The 25954-nt window shown below is 37.0% G+C and overlaps 1 protein-coding gene and 1 long non-coding RNA gene across 12 annotated transcripts in view; one reads left to right on the forward strand and one right to left on the reverse strand.

The window, feature by feature from the left end:
* The window catches only part of DOCK3 (dedicator of cytokinesis 3), a 735525-nt gene that overhangs the window by 316753 nt on the left and 392818 nt on the right, over positions 1-25954 (reverse strand). For 10 of the 11 annotated variants that reach the window (XR_008523281.1, XR_008523280.2, XM_024244830.2 and 7 more), the window contains exons 6-7: positions 18138-18286; positions 7296-7380 (exon numbers count right to left, since the gene is read on the reverse strand). Coding sequence is in view for 9 of the 11 variants with exons in the window: in XM_024244830.2 (XP_024100598.1) it covers positions 7296-7380; positions 18138-18286 (234 nt within the window). In the remaining 2 variants the exon portion in view is untranslated. Of the gene's footprint in view, positions 1-1500; positions 1591-7295; positions 7381-18137; positions 18287-25954 lie in introns of those variants that run through there. The other variant, XM_063722476.1, reaches the window with a different exon arrangement.
* On the forward strand, positions 397-23998 carry LOC129058248 (uncharacterized). The gene is made up of 4 exons (XR_008523284.1): positions 397-515; positions 973-1139; positions 6989-7086; positions 23830-23998. It is a non-coding gene; the product is annotated as an uncharacterized LOC129058248 (long non-coding RNA).

Genomic DNA, 25954 nt, shown 5'->3' on the forward strand with positions numbered 1-25954 from the left:
TTCCTTGGACTATGCACTTATGTGCCCATGGCAGTGTATGGGGCAGATCGGTCCTCAGGTCCCGGGACAATGCACACAGGTGAACCAGTCCCCCAGGCCTCTTGAATGTGTTGAATGTGTGTGCAGGTATGCAGTGGCTCTGCCACTGGAGGGAGCAGGGTTGCTATCAGTGGCAGTAGCCCCAGATATGCAGCTCTCAGGCTCTGGGGAGCATAAGTTTTAGCTTTCTTTGCCATGGGGGCAGTCTCCTAGGTGCACTGCACCACTCATTCCCCAGGGTGTAAGTCACTGTGTGGGCTAAAGCGCTGGAGACCCAGGAACAATGCTGGGTCCAGTATGTATTGTGATGCTGCAGCCCTCTGAATGGACATAGGGGGATGTCAGCAGGGCTCCAGGGATGTGGAGATTCAGGTGTGCTGGACCCAAGGGTAGAAAAATGCAGTCTGGTGGGAGCTAGGCTCTCAAAATGACACCGTGCTGTGGTGTCTCTGTGGTACCTCTGTGGAATCTCAGAGGTAGTGTGAGGCCCAGCCCAAACTCTCTCTCTGGAACAATGCCTTTTCTCCACAATGGGGAGTTCCTTCTAGCTCCAAGCTTATCCTGGATGGGCTGGCTGCTTTGCTTCCCTCTCCTTCCATGACTCTGAAGTTTCTTGTCACTTCCCTGATGAACTCCAGTATTCTGTCTTAGATGCTCTACTCAATATGTAGTTACTCACTGAATAGAAGGCAAGTACCAGGTGCCTCTACTCAGCCATCTTGATGCCACCCCCTGCAACCCTCTAGTTTTGAATTTTTTTTTTTTTTTGAGACAGTCTTGCTCTGTCGCCCAGGCTAGATTCCAGTGGCGTGATCTAGGCTCACTGCAAGCTCCGCCTCCCAGGTTCACGCCATTCTCCTGCCTCAGCCTCCTGAGTAGCTGGGACTACAGGTGCCCACCACCACACCCAGCTAATTTTTTTTGTATTTTTAGTAGAGACGGAGTTTCACCGTGTTAGCCAGGATGGTCTCGATCTCCTGACCTCGTGATCTGACCGCCTTGGCCTCTCAAAGTGCTAGGATTACAGGCGTGAGCCACCATGACCAGCCCAGTTTTGAATCTTGAGTCACACGTATATCTGTGTATTCATCATCTGAAAAGTGAGTATAAAATTTTATGCCTAACTCAACCTCACAGAGTTTGAGCAGACTGACTCAGCATATTACCTATCATACTGTAAGTGGCTGATAATTATTATGCACAATTGGTATATTAGTAGTATAATTGTTATTCTATTATTATATATTCTATATATAATTATTCTATTATATATTCTATATAGAGAGAATATTATATTTTCTATTATTATATAATTCTGTTATTATAGAAAGTCATACACATTTAGAAGTAAACCCTGGCCAGGAATAATGGTGAATTTACAAATGTTCAGTGCCTGGTGTTGGTAAACTCAACAATGAGAGATTTCATCCTGGTTCCTTTTGGACCCTAGAGGTATGGTACCACACTCATTTGTTGAATTGCTCCACATCACATGGGTAAGAAGAATGGTTGTGGCAGTGGAAGTTTCCATTTCTTTTCCAAACACATATATTTAACCCTATATAAAAGAGAAGTACAATTAAATATTAATTTAAATGTGTCTGACCAGCTATATTTGCTTACTACTAAATATCCATGTGTATATTAGCAATATTAACCAATTATTATTGAGTATTAATGTTCATTCATGGAAATATATGTCCCCATGATATATATGAAATACAAAAAATCAAGTCTCCACCAGCTGGGCAAAACATCATATAGAATGTATATGCACAAAAGAAAAATTCACATATAAAATAGGTTTTAAAAAAGTTAAAAAAAAAATTCAAGCATTCAAAAACAAATCAGGTTTTCTGTGGTTTACTGACCATATCTCACTGGAAGGTTACTAGACTAAAATAAATTCTGTTGTTTTATTTTATATCCAGGAGCTACACTAAGCCATTTTTCTCAAGTAGATTTACTGTTAACCAATCAAAAGGACTACCAATCTTGGTAGTCATAAATTTTCAATTAGAACTATTTACAGAAGGAGTTTATGAAGCAGCTAATTTCAGTATGAAACATCCCTGTTGACAATAATAAGTCATTTTTTTATTTCAGTCATTAAATTTTGAGAGAATGATTTAGTCTGAAAGCACACCACATGGACAGCCAGAGAAAGGCATCGGAACTGGCATTCTGGAACCTCTTTCAGGGCACTCTTGTCAACCAGACTTCAGCTGGTCAGCCAATACCTCCCTTTTCAGTGTAATCATCACCTCTATTAGGGTTGTAATGCATTGTTTCCATGTTTGCTACGTAACTCTAGACTTTGCACTTCCAGGGAGCAAAACACTGTCTTATTTATCTTTATACTATAAGTACCTAGCAATGTATATCAAAAATATAAATTAATTAAGAAATGCATGGAACACATTACTGCCTCTGCCAGTTTTTCTCCAGTAGAGAAATCATTTTCAGCCCTGTAAAGTCTCTTGTTCATTTAGTCTACAAAAGTCTAGCAATATGGAAAGAAACTATGCAGCTTTGGATATGCTAACCAACTGAATAACAAAATTAATTGCCTGCTATATAGGTTGGGGATTGTGTTAAATATTGTGAGTCCTACAAGGAAATATAAGGCATATCTAGTCAGAATCTATGAAAGGATAAAGCATATAAAATTACTGATTTTTAGTAAATAATCTGACTGATTTATTCAAGAAATGAATGTATAAACATTGAGCTATTAAAAATATTAATTGACACAAGAAGACAACGGGCAAACACAAATCCCAATACATGATAACATGGATGGATAATAATGAAGCAGGGGGCTATAATGCGAGCATTCTGTTAGATCTTGCCACAGTTTAGAAACTCTCATATTATGTAATTTTTGAGTGTCACATTTCACAAAGATGCATGGTTAAGATGAACACAAATAGTTTGTGGTGCCTTTTGAAATACTTTATATTTTCGCAGCACCAATTCTCTATTGTTTAAAATGGATTTAGAGTTGTTATGATGCAGAATTGAAGAGCACTAAGTACTTCCTCTGGTTTTCATCATAAAGAATGCAAAATCCTGCTAAGTATGGTGCCTCATGCCTGTAATCCCAGCATTTTGGGAGGCCAAGGTAGAAGGACCGCTTGAGCCCAGGAGTTGAAGACTAGCCTGGGCAACATGGCGAAATCTCATCTCTACCAAAATAATAAAAATAATAATAATAATAAAATAAAAATTAGCTGAGTGTGGTGGCACACACCTGTACTCCCAGCTACTTGGGAGGTTAAGGTGGGAAGGTTGCTGGAGCCCAGGAGGTGGTTGTTGCAGTGAGCCCAGATCACACCACTGCACTCCAGCCATGGCAACAAAGACAGACTCTGTCTCAAAACAAACAAAATAAAACAAACAAACAAAAGGAATGCAAAATCCCACTGTGTATTTAAAGAGACTCTTATCAACCATTATCATTCAACATTTGCATGGAGGCTTCATTTTTTATTAAAAAAAATGCTATGAGTGCAAACTTTTAAGTATAATCTTATTCATACAGGATTTTTTCCCTAAAATCAATGACAAGGAGTATTATAATCAGAAAGTTTCATATAAAGTCTTCATCACTTCCAGTAATAGATTTACATGTTAACACAAAATCTAAAAGGATATTCTTTTGAATCTTGAACTTTTAAGATTTAACCAAAACATTTACTGTGCAATTTAACATATAAATCCTAAGTGGTTTTTAATAAATGTGTGGACTCTTATAATTGTTTTTTATCATATCTAATTGTATGAAAAAGCAAATACATGAGATAAAAAGACAGGAAATTTAGCAGAAAATGAAATAAAGAGGGCTTTCATTGTGTCAGAATCCCTTTCCTGGATAACACACAGTAGACCTTTTTATTTACTCCTTCATTTTAGAAGGAATAACTTACTCTTCAGTAGTTTCCTGAAAAGGAGTTAAAGAGCATTGTTATTATTGTTGTTTTGAGACTCTGAGTAACCAAAATTCTCTTTAGGCTACTCTCCCACTTGATTTATAATGTGGCTGAGTAAATATAGAATTCTGGGTTGAATGTTATATTCCCTCAGAATTTTGAAGGTAATGCTCTTATTTCTAATTTTTAATGCTGCTACTAGGAAGCCAAATGTTTTTCCTACAACAAATCCTTTGTATGTGATCCATTTTGTTCTTTGGAAGTTTTAAGCTCATCTCCATCTCTAGTGAGCTGAAATTTCATAATTATGTTGGGCTCTTTAAATCTGGAGACTCATATCCATGTTCTGAGAAAGTTTTTAATATGATTCCTTCAGTAATTTTCTTTCTTTGTTTCTTTATTCTTTCTTCTGAATACTGGGCTTCCTGAATTGAACCTCTAAACTTTTAAACGTTTTCTCTCCTACTGTTACTTTATTTTGTTGCTGTTCTGTTTTCAGGGAGATTTTTCTCTATTTTCTAACCTTTATTCCAAGTGTATTCCAGTAATCTGCTTTTTAATTTTGTAAAGCTCTTTGGATTGTTGTACTTTATTTCCTAATTGTTTCTTAATTTCTCTCTGCAGACAGCAATCACCATTTTCTTCTGTTGGGCTGTCTCTTCCAAGTTGCTTCCATATGTTGTTCATCTTGGTCTCTCTCTCTGTTTCTTTCTCTCTCTCTGTCTCTCTCTTTTTTCAAGATTCAGATTTGTTGTATGGATATTGCAAAATTGTGAGGTCTGGGCTTCTAAGTGTACCCATCACCCAAATAGTGGACATTATGTGACATCTTTGTCTATTGACGTTTGGTTGTCTGGAAGTGCTGTATGGCCACTGGGTTTCACTGTATGAAGGTCTGGGCAAGGAGGTGGTTATCTAATTCAATCCTACAGCCTTATATACCATATGTAATATGATGGCTCTAAAACTTTTATCTGAACTTCACTTATGAGCTCTAGACTTTCAGCATCTCTGGTGGGATGTCTAAAAGGCATCTCAAATGTGAAAAGAAAATCAGAACTATAGATCCTTACTGCTTCACTCTCCAAACTGCTTCTTCCACAAGCTTTCCCATTTCACTTTTATATAATTAGGCAGGTCAAAAACACAGGTGTAATTCTTTTCTGACCTTTCTCTTTCTTGTATACACATATGGCAATTTAATCTATCTACAACTATGGTTCTAATTTCAAAATATATTCAGAATCCAACAACTTCTTACTAGTTTCACTCTTCCAGCTCTAGCTCAAGCTACTGAAATTAAGATCTCCTGCTTGAATGACTCTTCTCTACTTCTATTCTTGCCCCACTCCAATCCTTTTCCACACAGCAAGCAAAGGCATCTTTTAAAAATGTAAGGCTGATCATGTGATTCTCCTGTTCAATTTACCTTCACAAGCTTACTGTCACACTAAGAATAAAATCCAAAACCTTTACCAAGAAAACAGCATCCTCCAAGCCAGTATTCCAAGGGGAATTCTTAGTTTCAAACTCTCATTCTCTCTTCACTTTCCATATCTGATTGATCATCAAAATTTATCAATTTTAATTCCAAACATCTACATTCTTATTGTATTTCTTGTCCATTGCTGTCTAGCCATTTTTCTTACCTGAATCACTACTGTGGGTCTCTTTCCTCCCTCATTCCAGTCTTCTGCATTTTATATTCTCTCTAGACAGAGTCAATGTTTGAAACCAGTATCTGCTTATGTCACTCTCATGCTTCTTTCAGACTACTGGATAGACTCTAATTTGAGAAATACAAAGCTCTTCATGGTCTGACTTTTGCCTCCTTCTTGGCCTCACTCCCACTCACTAACATGAGTTAGTGGTACTCTATGCCAAAGTTATGAAATGTCTTATAGTTTCCTGGAACTGCCACTTCCATATGCTGTGTGCCTTTTGGGAATGTCTTTCCTTCTCTTTTTCTACTCCCAGGAAACCAGCCACTACCTCTAAGAGCATCATTGTATACTTAAATTATGCTACACAGCACATATATGCAGCACACGTATGGCAACTGTTTGACTGTGGTCTATTGATTCCATTAGAGTAGAGTTTCTAACATAGGATCCATCCATGAGCTTCAGAGCAAGCATCAGGAGAAACTATCCATCAATTCTCTAAAACTGATTATAAAACTTTGTATGCAAAGCATACTTGCATTATCCTGGGAGAAAGTTTCACCTGATCTCCTATGACCCAAAAGGGATTAGGAACCAATACCCTAGATAGTGAGATTCTTTAGGGAATAGATAAGTCTTGTTCATACTTTTTGTTTTTTAAATAGATGGGTCTCACTATGTTGTCCAAGCTGCTCTCAAAATCCTGAGCTCAAGCGATCCTATCACTTCAGCCTTCCAAGTAGCTGGCTGTACCTACAGGTGCATGCCACCACATCCAGCTATCTTTAATCTCTATATCTCACACTTATCAACCTATTGTACTGCATACAGCATAGTTAAAGCAACTGAACACAATTGCTTGGGTAGGCTAGTAAGTACACACAAACAAATGTGCAGAAGCAATTGATACGTTATTTGCATATTACTTAGGCAAATTTCCTTAGGTCCTTGTCCAGGCAACATACTTGGTACCCTCTAAGCTCCCTAAAAATATTACAGTTTATTAAACAGACTCTAAAACTTACAAAACTCACCAATATATACTCATCAAATACATACTCTTCAAAATGAGTTTTTATCCAGTCTGTTAGTCTAAGCATAACTGTCACCACCTAAGGTTCTTCTATTTATTTTACTTTAAAATATTGTACCCTTCATTTATTTACTTTGCATCTAGACTATAAAACGTAATCTTGATTAGTCGACCCAACAGATTTTTATAATAACCAACAGATAGCTAAGAATCTATCAGGCTCTGTCTCTCTAGAAAGACTAGTACATTATTTCCAGGCTTAATTTCTATATTACCTAATAATTGGCTCTTTCCAGCTTTAACTACTTTCTCTTTTAAAGAGGTGAGAGGAAAGAGACATAACTTTAGTTACGCTGCAGGCTGAAGGAGCTCTGGTTCACCAAGAAAGTCAACAAAGAAGTAACACCTAGATAATCTGGTAAGCCCAGTATCTGTAGTTTACTACAGTGGAATCCTATTTGGAAAGCTAGTGTGACAGATATGGCCAGAATAAGAAATATCACTTAAATACACTGAGAAAGAGGCAAAAAAAAATTTAGCAATGTTGTTTCATAACATTAGAGAAAATAAACAAAAGAGAAAAAATGAGGTATGCAGGAACAAGCTACCTCATGTTAGATTTCTTACCATCTTATAGAGATCTGAGACACTAATCTGGTCCGAGTCCACTACTTCGAAGTCCTTCCGAGGCACCAGGTCCAGGCCCAAATGTCTAGTAAAGAGAAAGACCACACTCAGCATGCCATGTACTCAGATTACTTATCTCTCTTTATGTGCCTGGGAACCCATACCTACCACATTTTGTGGACAGAGGATCAGACACTGTCCTAGCAGGAACATGTGTCTATACAGCAACATCTAATTCTGTTCACTTCTGGGTAAATGAGGCTAGGGATTTAAGGTTGACACAATTCCAGTTCAGGCAGTTCCACTCATGAAGGTAAAAAGGTTTCATTCAGTATTACATTATATCAGCATGCTTGAGTTCATTAAGGACAGGTTTTCTTTAGATCATTAATAAGTCATGTTTATTTTTCTATTTCTCCCCATCTGACAGCTATGCTCAAGGTTTAGTTATGCATTAGTTTCATTAGGATGAAAAAAATCTTCAGGGTGTAATTCAAAGTCAAACACATAAAATTCACCTCTTAAAAGTTACTAAATGCAAAGAGATGTATCTTTTTCTCTTTATTCATTTATTTTATTTTTTATTTTTAAGTTCTGGGGTACATGTGCAGGATGTGCAGGTTTGTTACATAGGATGTGCAGGTTTGTTACACAGGTGAACGTGTGCCATGGTGGTTTGCTGCACCTCACAACCCACCACCTAGAAATTAAGCCCAGAATGTATTAGCTATTTTTCCTAATTCTCTCCCTCCCCTCACCACACCCCCAGATAGGCCCCAATGTGTGTTGTTCCCTTCCCTGTGTCCATGTGTTCAAAGAGATGTATAATTTGGCTGAGTTTCATCTCATTTTCAATTTAACTAATACTGATACTGGTAAACACCTAGATATGTATTAGCACCAACATTTTAAGAAACATTAGATAAAAGTTTAACCAACAAATATTACTACTCAAGACAACAGTATTTGGAGGATCTTTGGGGGCAGTAAGAAGAAGTGATGGTAATGGCAGTATTAGGCAGTGGAAATAACTCCGGACACAGTCAACACTTGGGTTCAAAATGGTATGTAATTTATGGTCAATAAATGTTAGCTCTTTTCTTGCACTCTAAGACAACAGCTCTAAACCAGGAATTCAATGGAGTTTATAGGGTTGTAGACCTCTGAAATTGCTTATGACACGGGATGAGTTTGTGTGTGTGTTCATTATAAATTTTTTCTGAGGAGAGGGTCTGTAACTCTCATCAGAATTTTGGAGATGCTCTGTGACCACTCTACTCCAAAACAAGGGTTATGAATTCTTGTGTCTGGAAAAAGCATTCCATGGGATCATACAGAAGAAAGATTTTTTTTTCTCTTCAACTAGACTATGAACTATTTTAGAACATGCTAGCACAGCTAAATCTATAAGCTCTTTCTGTGCATAAAACTCATCATTGAAAATAAAATCAGGTGCACATCCAAAATTCAGATTCATTTACAATTTATACCCTGTTTATAGGAAAATATCTGATAAAATTACATTGCAGTAAGATTGATAAAATAAAAATGGAAAATCAAACCTATATGGAGAAAGTATTATAAAAGCAAATGTACTAACAGCATATGCTAAAATGGTTACTAGGATTAAGAATTAAAATTTAGATGTATACTTTCTAGCAGGCAAGAAAAAAAGAAAAAACATTTTCCTATTAAAGGTTAAAAACTTATGTTTTTCAATTAAAGTAGTGTTTTTTTCTATTATCCACTATTTAAAAAAATGAGTTTTTAAAGAGAAAAAATTTTCGAACCAAATGCTAAAAATAACCCACAGTTTTACATAATGAGAAGATCAGTAATAAACTGTTGGCCTTATCCATGATGGTTTACAATTTAATGATAAAACTATGCCAATTGAAGTTAATGCATTTAAATCTATGAAATTTTATTTTTCTACAGTTAGGATCCCGACTTCTTATATCAAAGAAACACTCCATTCCATCACCTCTTATTAGCTATTCTTCATTTATCTGAAATAATTTCAGGCCTCTGGCTTCTAACACTTAGAGCATGCAAAGGCAGTAGTGTTCATGGAGTGCAAGAGAGAGGTGCAGTACATCCTTTCTACCCCCTTCTTATAAAAAGCAACTGACATTATAAAGATAGTTTTGCAGATATAATCTCAAATATTTAAAATACTTTTATAGAGATATGGAAAAACAATGGAAAGATCACAAGAATGATATTAGCATTTGTATTAGAAAACTGAAATAGTAATATTTAAAACTTTCCAAATTTTCTGTAGTCACATTATTTAAACTTTTTAAAATAATAAAAAATGAAGAGACAACATTTCATACATATTCTTTAATCATCTGAGATCTAAAAATATATGTGAACTAGCCTACAATTAGGAAACAACAACAACAAAAAACAATGAGTAAATAATATAATCAAAATAGGTGTTTTTATGGCCAGGTGCGGTAGCTCATGCCTATAATCCCAGAGTTTTAGGAAGTCAGGGAGTGAGGAATGCTTGAGACCAGGAGTTTGAGACCAGCCTGGGCAACTCAGTGAGACCCCATCTCTTAAAAAAAAAAAAAAATTAGCCAGGTTGTGATGGCATGTGACTGCAGTCCCAGCTACTCAGGAGGCTGAGGCAGGAGGATCACTTGAGCCAGGAGTTTGAGGCTGTAGTGCATTATTATTGTGTCACTTCACTCAGGCTTCAGGGACAAAGAGAGACCCTGTCTCAAACAAAAATGTTTTCAACTGAGCACCATGGCTCAGGCCTATAATTCCAGCACTTTGGGAGGCTGAGGTGGGTGGATCACCTAAGGTCAGAGTTCAAGACTGACCTGGTCATCATGGTGAAACCCCATCTCTACTAAAAACACGAAAATTAGCTGGATGTGGTGGTGTGTTCCCAGCTGGGTGTGGTGGTGTGTGCCCGTAATCCCTGCTACTTGGGAGGCTGAGGCATGAGAACCTCTTGAAACCAGGAGGTGATGGTTGCAGTGAGCTAAAATCATGCCACCACACTCCCGTCTGGATAACAGAGCAAGACCCCATCTCAAAAAAAAAATTGTATTAGATACAACAGTTTAAGAAATATCCAGATGACATTTAAGTCATTAGGTCTGGAATTGAGTATATGTGCTCCTCTGTGGTAGTGCACCACACAGTGATGGCCATGTGTGGAGACGGGCATTATAAGAACTCTATCTTAGCATCATGGCAACCTTAGCTTGCTTGTACAGTCAGCCGCCCACCCATATAAATATTTATCCACCCCACAGAACTTTCTGAGGAACTATCAGGTATCCTACCAATGGTGTTAGACATAAAGAATACAGTAGCTCTGAGTCATGCAAATGTTCATATTCTTCATGTTAATCCTCTCGAGAGCAGAGTGTTTTCCCTCTCCTAGAAGTAACTAGAGCACAGTATCTTTTAGTTTTGTAATTTCATTATCTTGAGAAATAAGAGAATAATTAATGGGTGATCTGGTAAAAACCAAAAAGAGTTCCTCCTACTAAGACTATCTTTAATGGATAAAGGGTAGTTTGCGAAAGTTATATTAGTGACTGTCCTCATCTGAAAAAGGCAGAGATGTTGGACAGTGAGAACCAATACATGTTCACTGCAAACTTCACTCTCAAAAAGAGGCTCCTGGCTATTTTTTCCTATGGTTTACTCCAAGAATAGTAAACATCGAATGCAGGGAATGGTCAACATAATCTCTATCTTCACAGTAAAAGATGCATTGCATTACAGTATTAAGGAGCATGGGTTCTGATGTCAGATCGGCTGGTCTGTATCTTGGGTATACCACCAAACCACACTGTCTAAAATCTACTATCGTAAGCTGTTGTAAGGATTAATCCACATAAAGGACCCAGCACAGTACCTGGCATTGTAAATTGCTACTGTTATTTTAATTATTATCCCTATGTTACATTGTTAGCCAAAATGTTAGCTTAGAGTATAGGGATTGTGGTCAAAGAAGTATGGTGTCTGAATAAAAATCTCTTTAAACAGGTGAACACAAGCAGGGGGCAAACATCTATGTATATCTACATACAGATGTAGCACAGAGCTAAGTTTTCAGAAATGGTCCTACCAATTGTTTAGGTAAACAGTCTTCACAAAAATACTTGGTCTTCTCTCACCCATCATTGATCATTCATTCATTCACTCCAATAATTCAACAAATATATATTAGAATCTACTCTGTGCTAAGCTCATGTTCAACCTAGGGACACAGCAGCTAATAAGGGACATAAATCCTGACCCAATATTCTTTCAGGTGGAGCTCTCTGAGACCCTAAATCTCTATTTCTTTTAAACGCTCTATACTCTCTATTCTATGTTCTATTTTATCTTTTTCCTCTCCTCATCTGAACCACAGAATATAGAAAATAATCTGAAGTTAATTAATTATATACAATGGATACTTTAAGGCAGTTGTCCCCAATCTTTTTTGCACCAGGGACTGGTTTCATGGAAGACAATTTTTCCACGGATCGGGGGGAGGGTGCAGGGGTTAGGATGGTTTCAGGATGAAACTGTTCCACCTCAGATCATCACGCATTAGATTCTCATAAGGAGCGCACAACCTAGATCTCTCGCATCACAGTTCACTATAACAGGGTTCACGCTGATTTGAGAGGAGGTGGAGCTTAGGCAGTAATACTGGCTCACTGGCAGCTCACCTCCTGATGTGCGGCCCAGTTCCTAACAGGGTTCCGCAGCCCAGGGGATGGGGACCCAGTATCAGTTGAGAAAAGATGGAGATGTTAAGATTTCTTGTGGAGCAGTGCCCTTTTCTAATGCTTATAGTAAAAACAGCATACCGATAAGAACTATACTAATGAAAACATAGCATATTTATATTTACATAACATACAAAAATATATAATTAGTAATTACTACCTTTTACCAAACATTTACTTGGGCTACACACTTTATGTACATCATCTCTAAGCACTTTGGGAAGTAGACAGTATTAGATCCATTTTTTAACCGAGGAAACTGAGGCCCACTGAGGTTAACTAAGTGGCTTATTAAAGGAGTTGAGCTGGGCTTGTTTCAAGCTAGGTTGTTCTCATTCTGAACGTATGGTATTTCCATTATACCTGCTGTCTTTTTTAAAATAACTGTGAAAGTTATAATAAGTAATAATGGCTACAAGTGGTTGTAAAATCAACTTAGTCATAACTGTTTGAAAGATGATTCTGTGTCAAACATCAAATCAGAAGGAAACAAATATCAATTGATTAATGAGTGTCCACCAGGCATGAAAACAAATCCACTTTATTACTCAAATACATTCACATAGTGCCTACCAAGTGCTGAGTGCAGGTTATAATGATAAGCAAAAAATGCCAAAAGAGTGTCTGTGTAAGAGTGTGTTTTAGTCAGTCGATTGAACATAAGCTTGACAGGACTTTGACCATACATACTTTAAACATAGCCAAGACATCCCAGACTGTGAACAGGGCAAGACACTGATCAGTGAGCACACCACCAGGTATGGGAAGAACCGTAACTGTGAAATCATCGAAAATTTCTGCTAATTTCAGGTGTCCTAAAGCCGGAAAATATCAGTAAGTCCTTAAGGGTAAAGTACTAAGCCACAAACCTTTCTAGATCCTGGCTAAAAATCTACTTAGAGGAAACTCACTGGGGGATATTTTCTGCATATAACAAACTAAACTACTGCTTGTGTATCTTACTGCAAAAGCAATTCCCTTGATGAGAGACATATACTAAGTGGGAAGAAAGAGATATAGATGGGTTAGAATATGTAAAAATATGAGAAAGTAGAAAAGGGGAGGAGGAAGAAAAAATGACAGAGGGAGAGAAAGAGAATAAAAGAACCAGAATTATATATATATACACACACACACACATATATATATGATTTGTTAAATTATTATTCTAAGAATAAAATATTTCTTAGGTATTTTTCTAAGGCAGAGATCAATTAGGCTATGTCAGTTCTCAGTTAATGCAATTTTAACCTAGCTAGCTACTGTAGTGATGAAATTAGAAACAGAAGAAACTTAGCATCTTTAGAGAAGATGTTGCAAATATTAAGTTAAATTAAAATTACATCACTAGACAAATCATTTTAAAATTTATTTGGAGTAGATATAATTAACTGACTAATTCTCTATGTAAGACACTTGAGCAAAGACGATGACTAGTTAATTTGAACACAACTTTCTGCCCTTCTTGTATTGCAGTTCCTAAAAATATAAGAGCACAATGTAGTAAGTGCTGGTTTCTATCTGATACAATTTAATAATTTGTACTTATGGAGTATCTACATATAGGCCAATAAGTTTAAGTCACATAAGTTTAATGTCTGAATATTCAAATTTTAGGCCAATAATTTTAAGTCACATAAGTTTAATGTCTGAATATTCAAATTTTAGGCCAAATGAATAATTCCTAATCTCAGGAAACAGAATAAAAAATTGTTATCTAGATGTGAAGAACTCCTCACTAAATTAAAACTCTAAATGAAAGATTACAGGACCAGTTCAGTTTCTATCCTTGGAAGTTCTAACTGAATGTTACTCAGATATACATCACGGGATGTAACAGTATTCACACTTGCAGAACAGAACAAAGATCAAATAGCTTAATGACTAAAAATACTGGCAATAATGTGCCTGGTTTTAAGACTCACACATAATTAGATAGATGATAAGGTTCTGCATAAAGCACATGGGCTTTGGGATCAGTTCTAGGTACAAATACCAGCTCTACCCTTCCACCATACAACGCTGGGAAAAGTGCCTTTGAGCCTAGGTTTCCTCAATGGGTAAACAGAGCTCTTGTCCTAGAAAGGCAAAGTAGCATTTCTTCCTCTTCTTCTTCTGTTTTTTTTTTTTTTTTTTTTTTTTCCAGACGGAGTCTTGCTCTGTTGCCCAGGCTGGAGTGCAGTGGCACAATCTCAGCTCACTGCAAGCTCTGCCTCCTGGGTTCACACCATTCTCCTGCCTCAGCCTCCCGAGTAGCTGGGACTACAGGCACCCACCACCACGCCCGGCTAATTTTTTGTATTTTCAGTAGAGACAGGGTTTCACCCTGTTAGCCAGGATGGTCTCGATCTCCTGACCTCGTGATCTGCCCGCCTCGGCCTCCAAAAGTGCTGGGATTACAGGCGTGAGCCACCACGCCTGGCCAAGGCATAGTAGCATTTCATTACAACAGTGCATGAAGTGAGACCATGTACTTGCCATAGTGATGCAGACATATTTAATCAATACACTACTAATAACAATTACTAGTTTCTGAAATAGATTCTGAAAAGGCAGAGCTATAATGTCTGTGTAAGAGCTTAGAGAAAAGGCATAAGAGTTTACAATCATATATTTAATTACATCAATTAAAACATTAAAATACATTTGGCAAACACTGATTCACATGTTAATGTGTGCTAAACTTCAAGATTTTATGGCATTTATAAAAGTGTGGTGGAACAAGAAGTGTGGAACTATCAGAATAAAATGGGAACAATGGTTATAGTCATCTGTTCTCAGCTTTTGTGTGGAACAGTCTGTTTTACATAATCTAATGGTATGAAATGACTTTGTTTTTACAATATACCATCTTTTCTTTCAAAATAGGAAGAAAAGTTTTAAAAGAGTAAGCTCAAGGAGAAACCAGAAAGAATAGTCCTATCAGTTTTGGTGCAACATGTCTTTTCCTTTCAATAATGACAGACCTGCAAAGTTCTTGTTTAGGTTTTTAAGTGACTATATTTTCCACGGAAAGAAAGGAGAAAACAAGAAAAAAAGGAATAGAGGGGTAGAGGGAAAGAAGTGCAAGGGGAGGAAGAAAGGAGAAGAAAAGAAGACGGAATGCAGGGAAGGGAGAAAAGGAGAAATAGGAAAGAGGGAGAAGGGAGGTGGGGAGGGGAGTAGAACTGTGTTTTTCATTTTTGCTTATTAAGATATGCATACACATACCCCTCCAACACACACACACACACACACACACACACAAACACACAAACATATTTCATTGAGAAAAAGTTAGTCATGAAATTGGAATAGCCCTGTAATTTACTGGCAGGTATTTATAATGTTCTGAGCCTTTTTCAAGTGCAATTTGAACTTATTTCTAAGCTGTCATCTATTTATTTTCAGATTTGATTGCAAAATCAGATTGGTTGTTTTTCAAGTTTCATAATAAAGAGGTATAGGTACTGATAGTTCTGAAATAATTCTATTTAATGGACTCTATAGTTGCAGTTAAACTGCAACATAATGAATTACACATTTATTAGTGTCATCAGTTCAAGTGTGACCAATTTGCTTGGCACACAGTAATGTTATATTTGCAATTACTGTATTCTTATCATTGACTTAAAAATAAAAAGTGACATAATTTCATAATATAAAAATGTTTGGGTTTGAAGAGGCAGAATCAGTAGCTATGCTGTACATCAACATATTGTATTTTACTAAATTGTTATTCCCCAAAGTTAGATTTAGAGAACACTGATGGTACACCTAAATTCATGTTATACACTATTATAGAAGGTAGTCTGTGGTAGGTGCCAAGAAATCCTACTAACAGTCATGAGAGGGTGTAATTAAACAAAACAAACAAGGATATAAAGTTGTGGCTTCAAAAAGGTCACAACCAATTTAGTGTTATATTTTCTCTTTTCTACTGATGAACAGTACCAATTTGGGTGTGATCCACTGTTGATTAGATTCCATGTTTCCTCTTTCCGGATTTATTCTTCTACTTTGCAGGAACACATCCTCAAGTCCCTTCTTAAGAAGGGGTCATGAGAGGTAACTTTTGTGCATCCCTGAATACCTAAAAATGGCTTTATGGTTTGTGTTCCCTCTCACTTAATTAGATGGTTGGGATTTGTAAAATAAAACTCTGGCTGGCAAATCATTTCCCTACAGAACTCTGAAGATATTATTTCGTTATCTTCTAGCACCCAGTGTTAATGATAACACTTTTGAGGACAGTATGATACTTATTCTTTTGTGAGAGGAACTATTTTTCTGTCTAAAACCCTTAAATAGTCTTCTCTTCATTCCTAGAATACTAAGATATCTTAATGGGCCTCGCTGTGAGTTTCTGTTTGTTTGTTTGTTTTGTTTTCCCATTCATTATAAATATTTGGTGGGACCCTTTCAATCTTAAGATTCCTGTTTTTTGGCTCTGACAAATTTTCTATTATTCCTTCAGAATTTCCTCTATTCTTTTTCTGGAAGACAAAATGTTTGATACTGGATCTCCCTGGGTAGAGCCTTTGCATTGAATTTCTTTCCTCATGTATTGCCTATATATTTGTCTTATTTTCCTAGAGATTACATAAAATTTATCTTCTATGAGTATTTTATTTTGGAAATTACATTCTCCACTTCTTTTACATGGCATCTTATTCTACATAATGGATCTTTTAGATTCTATTTGAGGATATTAAAGTGTTTTGGTTTTGTTTTGTTTTAAAGTACTTTATCAATCTCAGTTTGCTCTGGGGACAGGTTACTTTCTTTGGGTACAGGTGTTTCGTTAATCTTGGTCTCTCTCTGTCCTGTAGAAGCGTTTCTTCAAACATCTGGTTATACCTGATTGTCCATTCAAACTTAACATATAGCAGAAGAAATGTAGAGTTTTTTTGTACATGGGTAGGTGACTGGCAAGTCTCCCTTTCTGGTAGGTGGGAGCAATCTGCTCATTATACTTTAAAGTCCTTAAATGCCAGAATGTGGAGAGTTTTGCAAGAAAGTCCCAGTTCACACTACTGTTGCCCAGTTTTCTCCCAGTGGCCATTTTTTATATTTGTTTATCTGAAGAGGAAATACCTGGCCAGGCCTTCTGCTCATTGATTGAGGTAGACTGTTCCTTAGACACTCTTTTAAGCCAAGTCCTTTTCAAAGCTTCAAAGCCTATCCCACCTTCTATGATTCTGGGAGCTGCGGGGCAGACTGACTCTCTCATTAACTAAGGTTTCCTCCACATATAATGGATTTACTCTGTCATTAATCTTTCATCTACTTTCCGGCTTCCAGAAATGGGCGCGTAGATCTCATTTATTGGTGGGCCCCTCCCAAAAAGGATAAGGAGCTAAAGATACATATATTAAATATACTTAAGGTATATGTATATTTTAAGTAGAAGGCGACCTGGTCACTTAAAAGTTCAATGGACCCAATTTTAAGAGAATGAGACAAAAGCACCTGAAATTTATATCAATTATAAAGCTATATTAATTATTATATCAATTATTGATATATCAATTATATCCATTGAAAATTATACCCTAACTTCCCATACCAAAGTCTTCAAATTGTACTTGTATGGCAATAGCAAATCATAGTTATTACATAAATGCAAGACTATTACTGAATGACAAGGTAGTTAAAAATATTCTGAAGTACAAATGTAGACAGTTTCCATTTGTAGGTTATGCTCATTCAGATTCATTGTATGGCTATATAAAATGTAAAGGACACCAAATTCACATTTGAAGACAGCACTAAAATATATTTTTAAGTGTATTCTGATTAGGAGGTGTAGAATCAAGAAATCTGAGGTCAAAGAAATTTAACTTTATAGGATAATCTAGTCCTATTATTTACCTCTTCTTTCCAGAAGCAAAAACAGAGGCTAAAAGAGGTTCAGCAACTAGAACCAGTGAGCATCCTTTGCTAACTAGGACAAATAATTGCTCCTAGCAAAAATTATGAAAGCTTAGTGAAGAATATAACATTGTCTTTGAATCATTAAAAAGAAGCTTTGTATAGGTGCAAACTCCCTGAAGACTGAGTTATCATAAATGAAACTGAGAGATACCCAAACAATTTTCATACTTACTCATTACCCCAGTCCAGGCGCACGGTGATGTGCCGCTTAACCTCCCGCACCTGATCCTGAGTCAGGTGACCAGACAGTAGCTGCCTTCGCAGGTCAATAAGTTCATTCATCACATGGCGTAGTTTGTAGAAAAGATCTACTTTGTGTTTCTGAAAGGGCATTTTTGGTGTTGGGTGAAATACAAGAGACATGGAAAAGGAATGAAAAGAAAAAGAGAAATAGTTAAACTATGAAAAGTGCTCATTTCTCTGAACCACTAAGGTAATATAAAGAGGAACTTAATTTTAAAGTCTGAAAGTCGTTACCTCCTTTACCCAAAAATCTCTACGTAGTGACATCTAACAAAGTAACATAATTGATCTGGATCATGCAAAAGTAGCATTTATCTCTACCACATCCTAGATTATTCATTTCTTTAGTAAATCAAAGTTACTAAACTTAGAACAGAATGTTACACAGGAGCCCGGAGCTGTTTTCCCTCACAGAAGTTGCAGTTCACATAAAAGCAAAAATTTCAACCATCCAGCAATAACTCTAGTTTCTCCAGGAGGGATACCCAAGTTGGGAGAGGAAGAATCATTTGCCCTATTTTGAAGCAACTAATGTTTCAATATAATGCCACAGTCCCTGGAGTGAAATTCACTCCTGATTTCTAGGCCTCATCTAATTTTCTGATTAGCTTTTCTAAACAGTGTGTCCTTCCCCGACTCCCTCTGGTGTAACAGATTTCCAGTCTTTTCAGTTTAATAAAAATTGTCACCTTTGTAAGAGTTAAATGGAAACATCTTAACAAACTTAATTATGGACCTTATAGTGGTTTTAACCTTAAAAGTAGAAAAATGTGTCATGAGAATAGATGCTTCAGAAAAAAGATGTACTTAAAAATAATGTATGAGTTTAAAAACTCAAGTCCTATTTGCTGATATGTGAAATCTTGATTTTAGAATCTTTTGGTTTCTGTATACTTAAAATTCTTAGGATGTAACCAATCTATAAATAATGCTTCTGAAGGCAGATTTAAGATGTTAGTAAAATACCTGTATGAGATTTACCCTAAAAAAGATGTTTGCCAAAATAAGCTCAAGTCAAAGAAGCTATAAATAAAATTAGCTATACAGCAAATCACAAAACAGTAGAATCAGGTAGTGTTTTGAGGTGGCAGTGATCTTATAATTAAAACATTCAGAACATCATACTACTTAGAAATCATCTAATGTGACTTTTTTCTATTAAGAGACAGGATCTCACTCTGTCTCCCAGGTTGGAGTGCAGTAATATAATCATAGCTCACTGCAGTCTCCATCTCCTGGGCTTGAGCAATCCCCTCAACTCAGCCTCCTGAGTGGCTGGGATTACAGGCCTGGCTAATTTTTTTTTTTTTTTTTTAATAAGATAGAGTCTTGATATGTTGCCCAGGCTGATCTCAAACTCTCAGGCCCAAGTAATCCTCTTGCCTCGGCCCCCTAAAGTGCTGGAATTAGAGGCATGAGCCACCACACCTGGCCCCATTAGACTTTTAAAGATTCATCTTAAAGAGAAATTATTTTTAACTAGAAGATGTTGGGAATCATACACTCTAACTTCTCCTTTCTTTAATCGATGAACTGATGAAGAAAAGTTAAGCATCTTGATGGTACACAATGCTGGCAAAAGGTGAGAACTCACAAATTCCTGCCAGCTCAAAAACCAGCAAAGCCTAAGCAAACTATACCATCTGGAAAATTGGAATCTTGACGATTAAGCCATAAAGGCAATGTGATATTTGTTTCCAACACATACATTTCTTATTGATAAAACAAAGTCACCTGTTTAAGTATAAAACAGAAAGTTTGAATTATTATTTTCCCATCAAAGCCTATATGAAAGTCCATTGCATGTATACATCCACAAGCATTCATTCATTCATCTAACTAACAAATGCTTGTGCAGCACCTCTTGAGTACTAACACTTTGTTGTGATCAAAAGTCCCTGCTCTCATGGCACTTTTGATCTAGAGAGCAGGCAATAGGCAAATCATTAATGATGGTAATAAATTATAAAAAGAAAAATCAGAGTGGCCAAGGGTAGGCTGGCTGGGGCACTGGGGAAGGTACTGCTTTAGGTGGAGTGGTCAGGCAAAGACTTTTTGGGAGCTGAACTTTGAGAATACACCTGAATGAAGTAAGGTGGCAACATTTCAGAAAACTAGGGACATTTTTCAGGCATAAGAAACAAGCGCAAAGGCCTTGAGGTGGAAGTAAACATGGCATGTTCAGGAAGAACAGGGTCAGTGTGTCTCGAGAAAGGGAAGACTGATGATGCAGAGAGGCAGCAGGCACCATGTTAAACAGAGATTTTGTAAAACATCTTTAGGGCTTTGGCTTTTATTCTAAGCAAGATGGGAAGTCACTGGAGATTTGGAGCAGAAGAGTGATGTGATATGACTTAAGTCTCGAAAGCATCACTCTGAGTGCTCTATTGAAGATAAACCATAAAAAGACAAAGAGGAATGCAGGGATTCCAATCAGGAGGCTATTTAGTGCAACAGTTCACAGCATAACAGCTGCTTGGATGAAGGTAAGAATGCTGATATTAAGAAGGGCTTGAAGTTTTGACATGTTTTGTAGGTAGAGGTGCCAGAATTTGCTGATAGACTAGATGTGGGTTATTAACAGAGTAAAGTATCACTCTTGTTTTGTGGCCTGGAAAGCACGTCTGGAAGAAGGAAACAATTTTGGACATCCTAAGTCTGACACTGATTTCCAACACTCAGAGGTTAGGAAAGTGAGAAGTATTAGCAGAGGAAACTAGAAGGAGTAAGCAGTAAGGTGAGAGGAAAAGCAGGAGAATATGTATCATGAAAGCCAAATGAAAACTGGATTTTTTTTTCATGGCTTTTTTTTGTTATACTTTTAGGGTACATAGGCACAACGTGCAGGTTAGTTACATATGTATACATGTGCCATGTTGGTGTGCTGCACCCAGTAACTCGTCATTTAACGTTAGGTATATCTCCAAATGCTATCCCTCCCACCTCCCCTCACCCCACAACAGGCCCCGGTGTGTGATGTTCCCCTTCCTATGTCCATGTGTTCTCATTGTTCAATTCCCACCTATGAGTGAGAACATGCGGTGTTTGGTTTTTTGTCCTTGCGATAGTTTGCTGAGAATGATGGTTTCCAGCTTCATCCATGTCCCTACAAAGGACATGAACTCATCCTTTTTTATGGCTGAATTGTATTCCATGGTGTATATGTGCCACATTTTCTTAATCCAGTCTATCATTGATGGACATTTGGGTTGGTTCCAAGTCTTTGCTATTGTGAATAGTGCCGTGATAAACATACATGTGCATGTGTCTTTATAGCAGCATGATTTATAATCCTTTGGGTATATACCCAGTAATAGGATGGCTGGGTCAAATGGTATTTCAAGTTCTAGATCCCTGAGGAATCGCCACACTGACTTCCACAATGGTTGAACTAGTCTACAGTGCCACCAACAGTGTAAAAGCATTCCTATTTCTCCACATCCTCTCCAGCACCTGTTGTTTCCTGACTTTTTAATGATTGCCATTCTAACTGGTGTGAGATAGTATCTCATTGTGGTTTTGATTTGCATTTCTCTGATGGCCAGTGATGATGAGCATTTTTTCATGTGTCTGTTGCCTGCATAAATGTCTTCTTTTGAGAAGTGTCTGTTCATATCCTTCACCCACTTGTTGATGGGGTTTTTTGTTTTTTTCTTGTAAATTTGTTTGAGTTCATTGTAGATTCTCGATATTAGCCCTTGACCTCAAACTATACTACAAGGCTACAGTAACCAAAACAGCATGGTACTGGTACCCAAACAGAGATATAGATCAATGGAACAGAACAGAGCCCTCAGAGATAATGCCGCATATCTACAACTATCTGATCTTTGACAAACCTGACAAAAACAAGCAATGGGGAAAGGATTCCCTATTTAATAAATGGTGCTGGGAAAACTGGCTAGCCATATGTAGAAAGCTGAAACTGGATCCCTTCCTTACACCTTGTACAAAATTTAGTTGAAGATGGATTAAAGACTTAAATGTTAGACCTAAAACCATAAAAACCCTAGAAGAAAACCTAGGCAATACCATTCAGGACATAGGCATGGGCAAGGACTTCATGCCTGAAACACCAAAAGCAATGGCAACAAAAGCCAAAATTGACAAATGGGATCTAATTAAACTAAAGAGCTTCTGCACAGCAAAAGAAACTACCATCAGAGTGAACAGGCAACCTACAGCATGGGAGAAAATTTTAGAAAACCGGATTTTAAGGAGGACTTTGTCAAATGCACTGGGGGGTTAAATAAATATGAACTGAGAATTGGCCAGGGGATTTGGCATTGTGGTGGCTGTCACTGACCTCTACAGGGACAGTTTCAATGAACTGTTGGAGTGAGTGTGAGTGTGAGTGAGATTGTGAGAGGAAGAAGTGGAGAAAGAGCACAGACAACTCTTTTGAATAATCTGCAGTAACTAAAAGCAGAGAAATGGGGTAGCAGAATGTGACTGTGTGGTTAAGCAAGGGTTTTTAAAAGATTTGACAAAATTTAAAACTAAATTTTGAAGGGAGTAATCTAGTAGAGAGAGAAAATTTGATGATGCAGCTGTTAAATCCTTGAGTAGACATGAACAGATGTGATTCTGGGGAAAAAAGGGGAGGGTTTGATTTAGGTAAGAGGCTTGATACTCTGTGTTACCTACCCATTCTTCACAGAGAAGAAAGGTACAGAATATGGGTAATGACACAGGTAGCTGGTAGATCTGGTAATAAGAGAACTAAAATTTTCCTCTGACTGCTTTATTCTCAGAGAAATAAAAAGCAATATCATCAACTGGGAGTGAATAGAGTGGGAAGGGGTATTTGAGATTTGAGAATAGAGGAAACAATGTAAAACAGTCTCTTACGGAGTGGTAACTCGAATTGACCAGAAAGTTAGTTCCATTGCTAGGTAGTTTTGAGATCTGTGAAAACTAATTAAAAGTAATGTGAGGTGTGTGTGTGTGTGTGTGTGTGTGTGTGTGTGTGTGGTTTTTTTTCTAGCCAAGTCTAATGAAGTATACTGATACTGAGGCATCATGTGTATTAATGTAAATGTGTGCTATGGTCCAAATGTCTGCATTTCCCCCTCAATAAATTCATACATTGAAGTCCTAACCCTCAAGTCAATGGTATTAGGAGGTGAAACTATTTGGGAGATGATTAGGTCATAAGGGCCAAGCCCTAGCGAATGGGATTAGTGCCCTTATAAAATAGGCCCAAGGCCATTATCCTAAGAAAATTAATGCAGAAACAGAAAAACAAACACTGTATGTTCTCATTTACAAGTGGGAGCTAAACACTGGGTAATCATGAATATAAAGACGACAACAACAGACACTGGGGACTATTAGAGGGTGGAGACAGGGTGAAGTACAAGGGTTGAAAAATTATCTGTTAGGTACTATGTTCACTACCTGTGTGAGGGGATTATTCGTATCTCAAATGTCAGAATCATGCAATATACCCATGTAACAAACCTACACATGTACCCCCGGATCTAAAATAAAAGTTAAAATGATTTTATACATACATACATATATATGTAATTATTTTATACATATATATATACACACACAGCCAAATTTCCTATTAATATTTAATTAAATATTTGTATTTATTACCCTAAAAAAAATAGGCCCAAGAGGGAGGTTCTTTCATCCCTTCTCCCATGTGAAGCCATAGCAAGAAGGTGCAAACTATGAGGAAGTGGACCCCCACCAGACACTGAATCTGCCAATTTCTTGATCCTGGACTTCTCAGCCTCCAGAAATGTGATAAATAAACTTCTGTTGTTTATAAACTGCTCAACTTAGAAAATTTTGTTATAGCAGTCCAACAAACTAAGATGGCATATATGTATTATGCACGTATATATTAATGCATATACATGTACATATATACACACATACACATGTAATACATACATAAATGCACAATACACATATACAATATCTATGCCACACACACAAACACACAGTATCTATGCAAGAATATACAAATGTAGTCTTCTAAGGCATTGTACGTGGTTTTTTTAATCAAGAGTTTCACAGATTGCATTTTCCAAAGATAACTACAATATCTTCCATGACAAGTGGTCTTTTGCAATAATGTGACTTTTATACCCTTCCAGCATGACATGGGGTCTATTTCTCCACAGTTTTGAATCTGGACAGGCCCTGAGAATGCTCTGACCAACAGATATGGCAGCAGTGAGCTAGGCCAGTTCTCAGCCTTTAACTAGTCTGGCTGCTTCTGCTTCCTGCATTTTGGAATGCATGTTCTTGGGAGCTGAGGCCATAAGTAAGGAGTTTCAATGGTGAGTGAGCAATCTTGGATACCTAGCCCAGCTGAGCCTTCAAAGGACTACAGCCCCTACTAATATTCAACTGCAACAGAATGAGAAACCCTAAATGAAAAATGCCCAACTGAGTTCACTATATCCAGAAAATAATGAAAAATATAGTTATTTTAAGCCACTAAGCTTTGGATGGTTTGTTATGTAGGTAACTGAAACAATTACACAATTTTTTTCAATAGATAATCAGTTGTTTCCAAATACATGAAAATGAAATTACTTGCCCTACACCAATTGTGTAAAGATGCACAAAGAAGGAAATGGATTAAGTAAAGCAGCACTGTTATTATAACCAATATGGTGTTAATTTCTTTTTCCGGGCCAACCTAATGACCTCTCTGACCAGAGACCCTAGCAGTAGAGGCTCCACCAACATTGCTCCAACACTGCACTGTGTTCTTGGGCTTGTTAGCATAAGACAGTATATACCACTCAAGGTGAGCAATCTGGGTGACTAGCACCAGAGCATACATTCACCTAGAATGATTTGATGCCACAAAACAGCTGAATACCTCACTCAGGAAAAACAATCCTTTTCTACTTAGAGACCTGCTCCTCAGTGGATTAAAATAACAGCATAATTAGGTTGGCACTACAGCTTTTGTTTTCTGGCACAATCATCCTTATTTCCTGTCACTGCTAAAATAAAAGGAAAATTCCATGAGGAGGAGATCGGGCAGAAGAAACCTGTATAGCTCATCTTAGCAACACATCCAGCCTCTCCAAAAACCCTACAGACTAATATTTGTCAAGATCAGTCACAGATTATTTGGAAAGTACACTGAAGAGTCAGCAGAAACCATAAATTTAGAATGATTAAACTACTTCACAAACACATGCCAATTACAATTTGCCTCACTGTTGTGAAACAATCCCTGGAGCTCTGCAGAAAAAAAGAATATGTTTTAGTGCTCCTGTTTTAAAGATAATTTTTACTAAATTATTTTTAACCCAGTATGGAAAGAAACGTTGTGCCACAGTGATGCCTCTAAGTCAGTAAATGAGCAAAGTTGTAGGGCATTCGCCAGAAAGTATATTACCTTTATTTTAAAACTACGTATGCTTACAGACCAATTAATATAAACACAGCATCATAAAAATCTAATTAAATAAAAATGACATCAGAAATTCTGCTATCCTCAAAGAGAATAATGTCCTGCCACTAGTACTAAAAACTTTACATCAAAATCAATTTAATGGAAGCTAAACATTGCATTCAAATTTTAAGTTGTTGTGGGAAGATTACCAGATCTCCCCTATTTTACATTTTCTTTTTGAATATTCCTTTATACATAAGTAGATGGGTTTTTTCTCACTTTCTTTTTAACAAATTAACCATTAAGAACTTGAGTTTATTCAAAACTCCCAAAACAGCATTCTTTTCTTCATTACTACTAATAATCAA

This window comes from Pongo abelii, chromosome 2, assembly GCF_028885655.2.
Source record: "Pongo abelii isolate AG06213 chromosome 2, NHGRI_mPonAbe1-v2.0_pri, whole genome shotgun sequence".
Lineage (NCBI taxonomy): Eukaryota > Metazoa > Chordata > Mammalia > Primates > Hominidae > Pongo > Pongo abelii.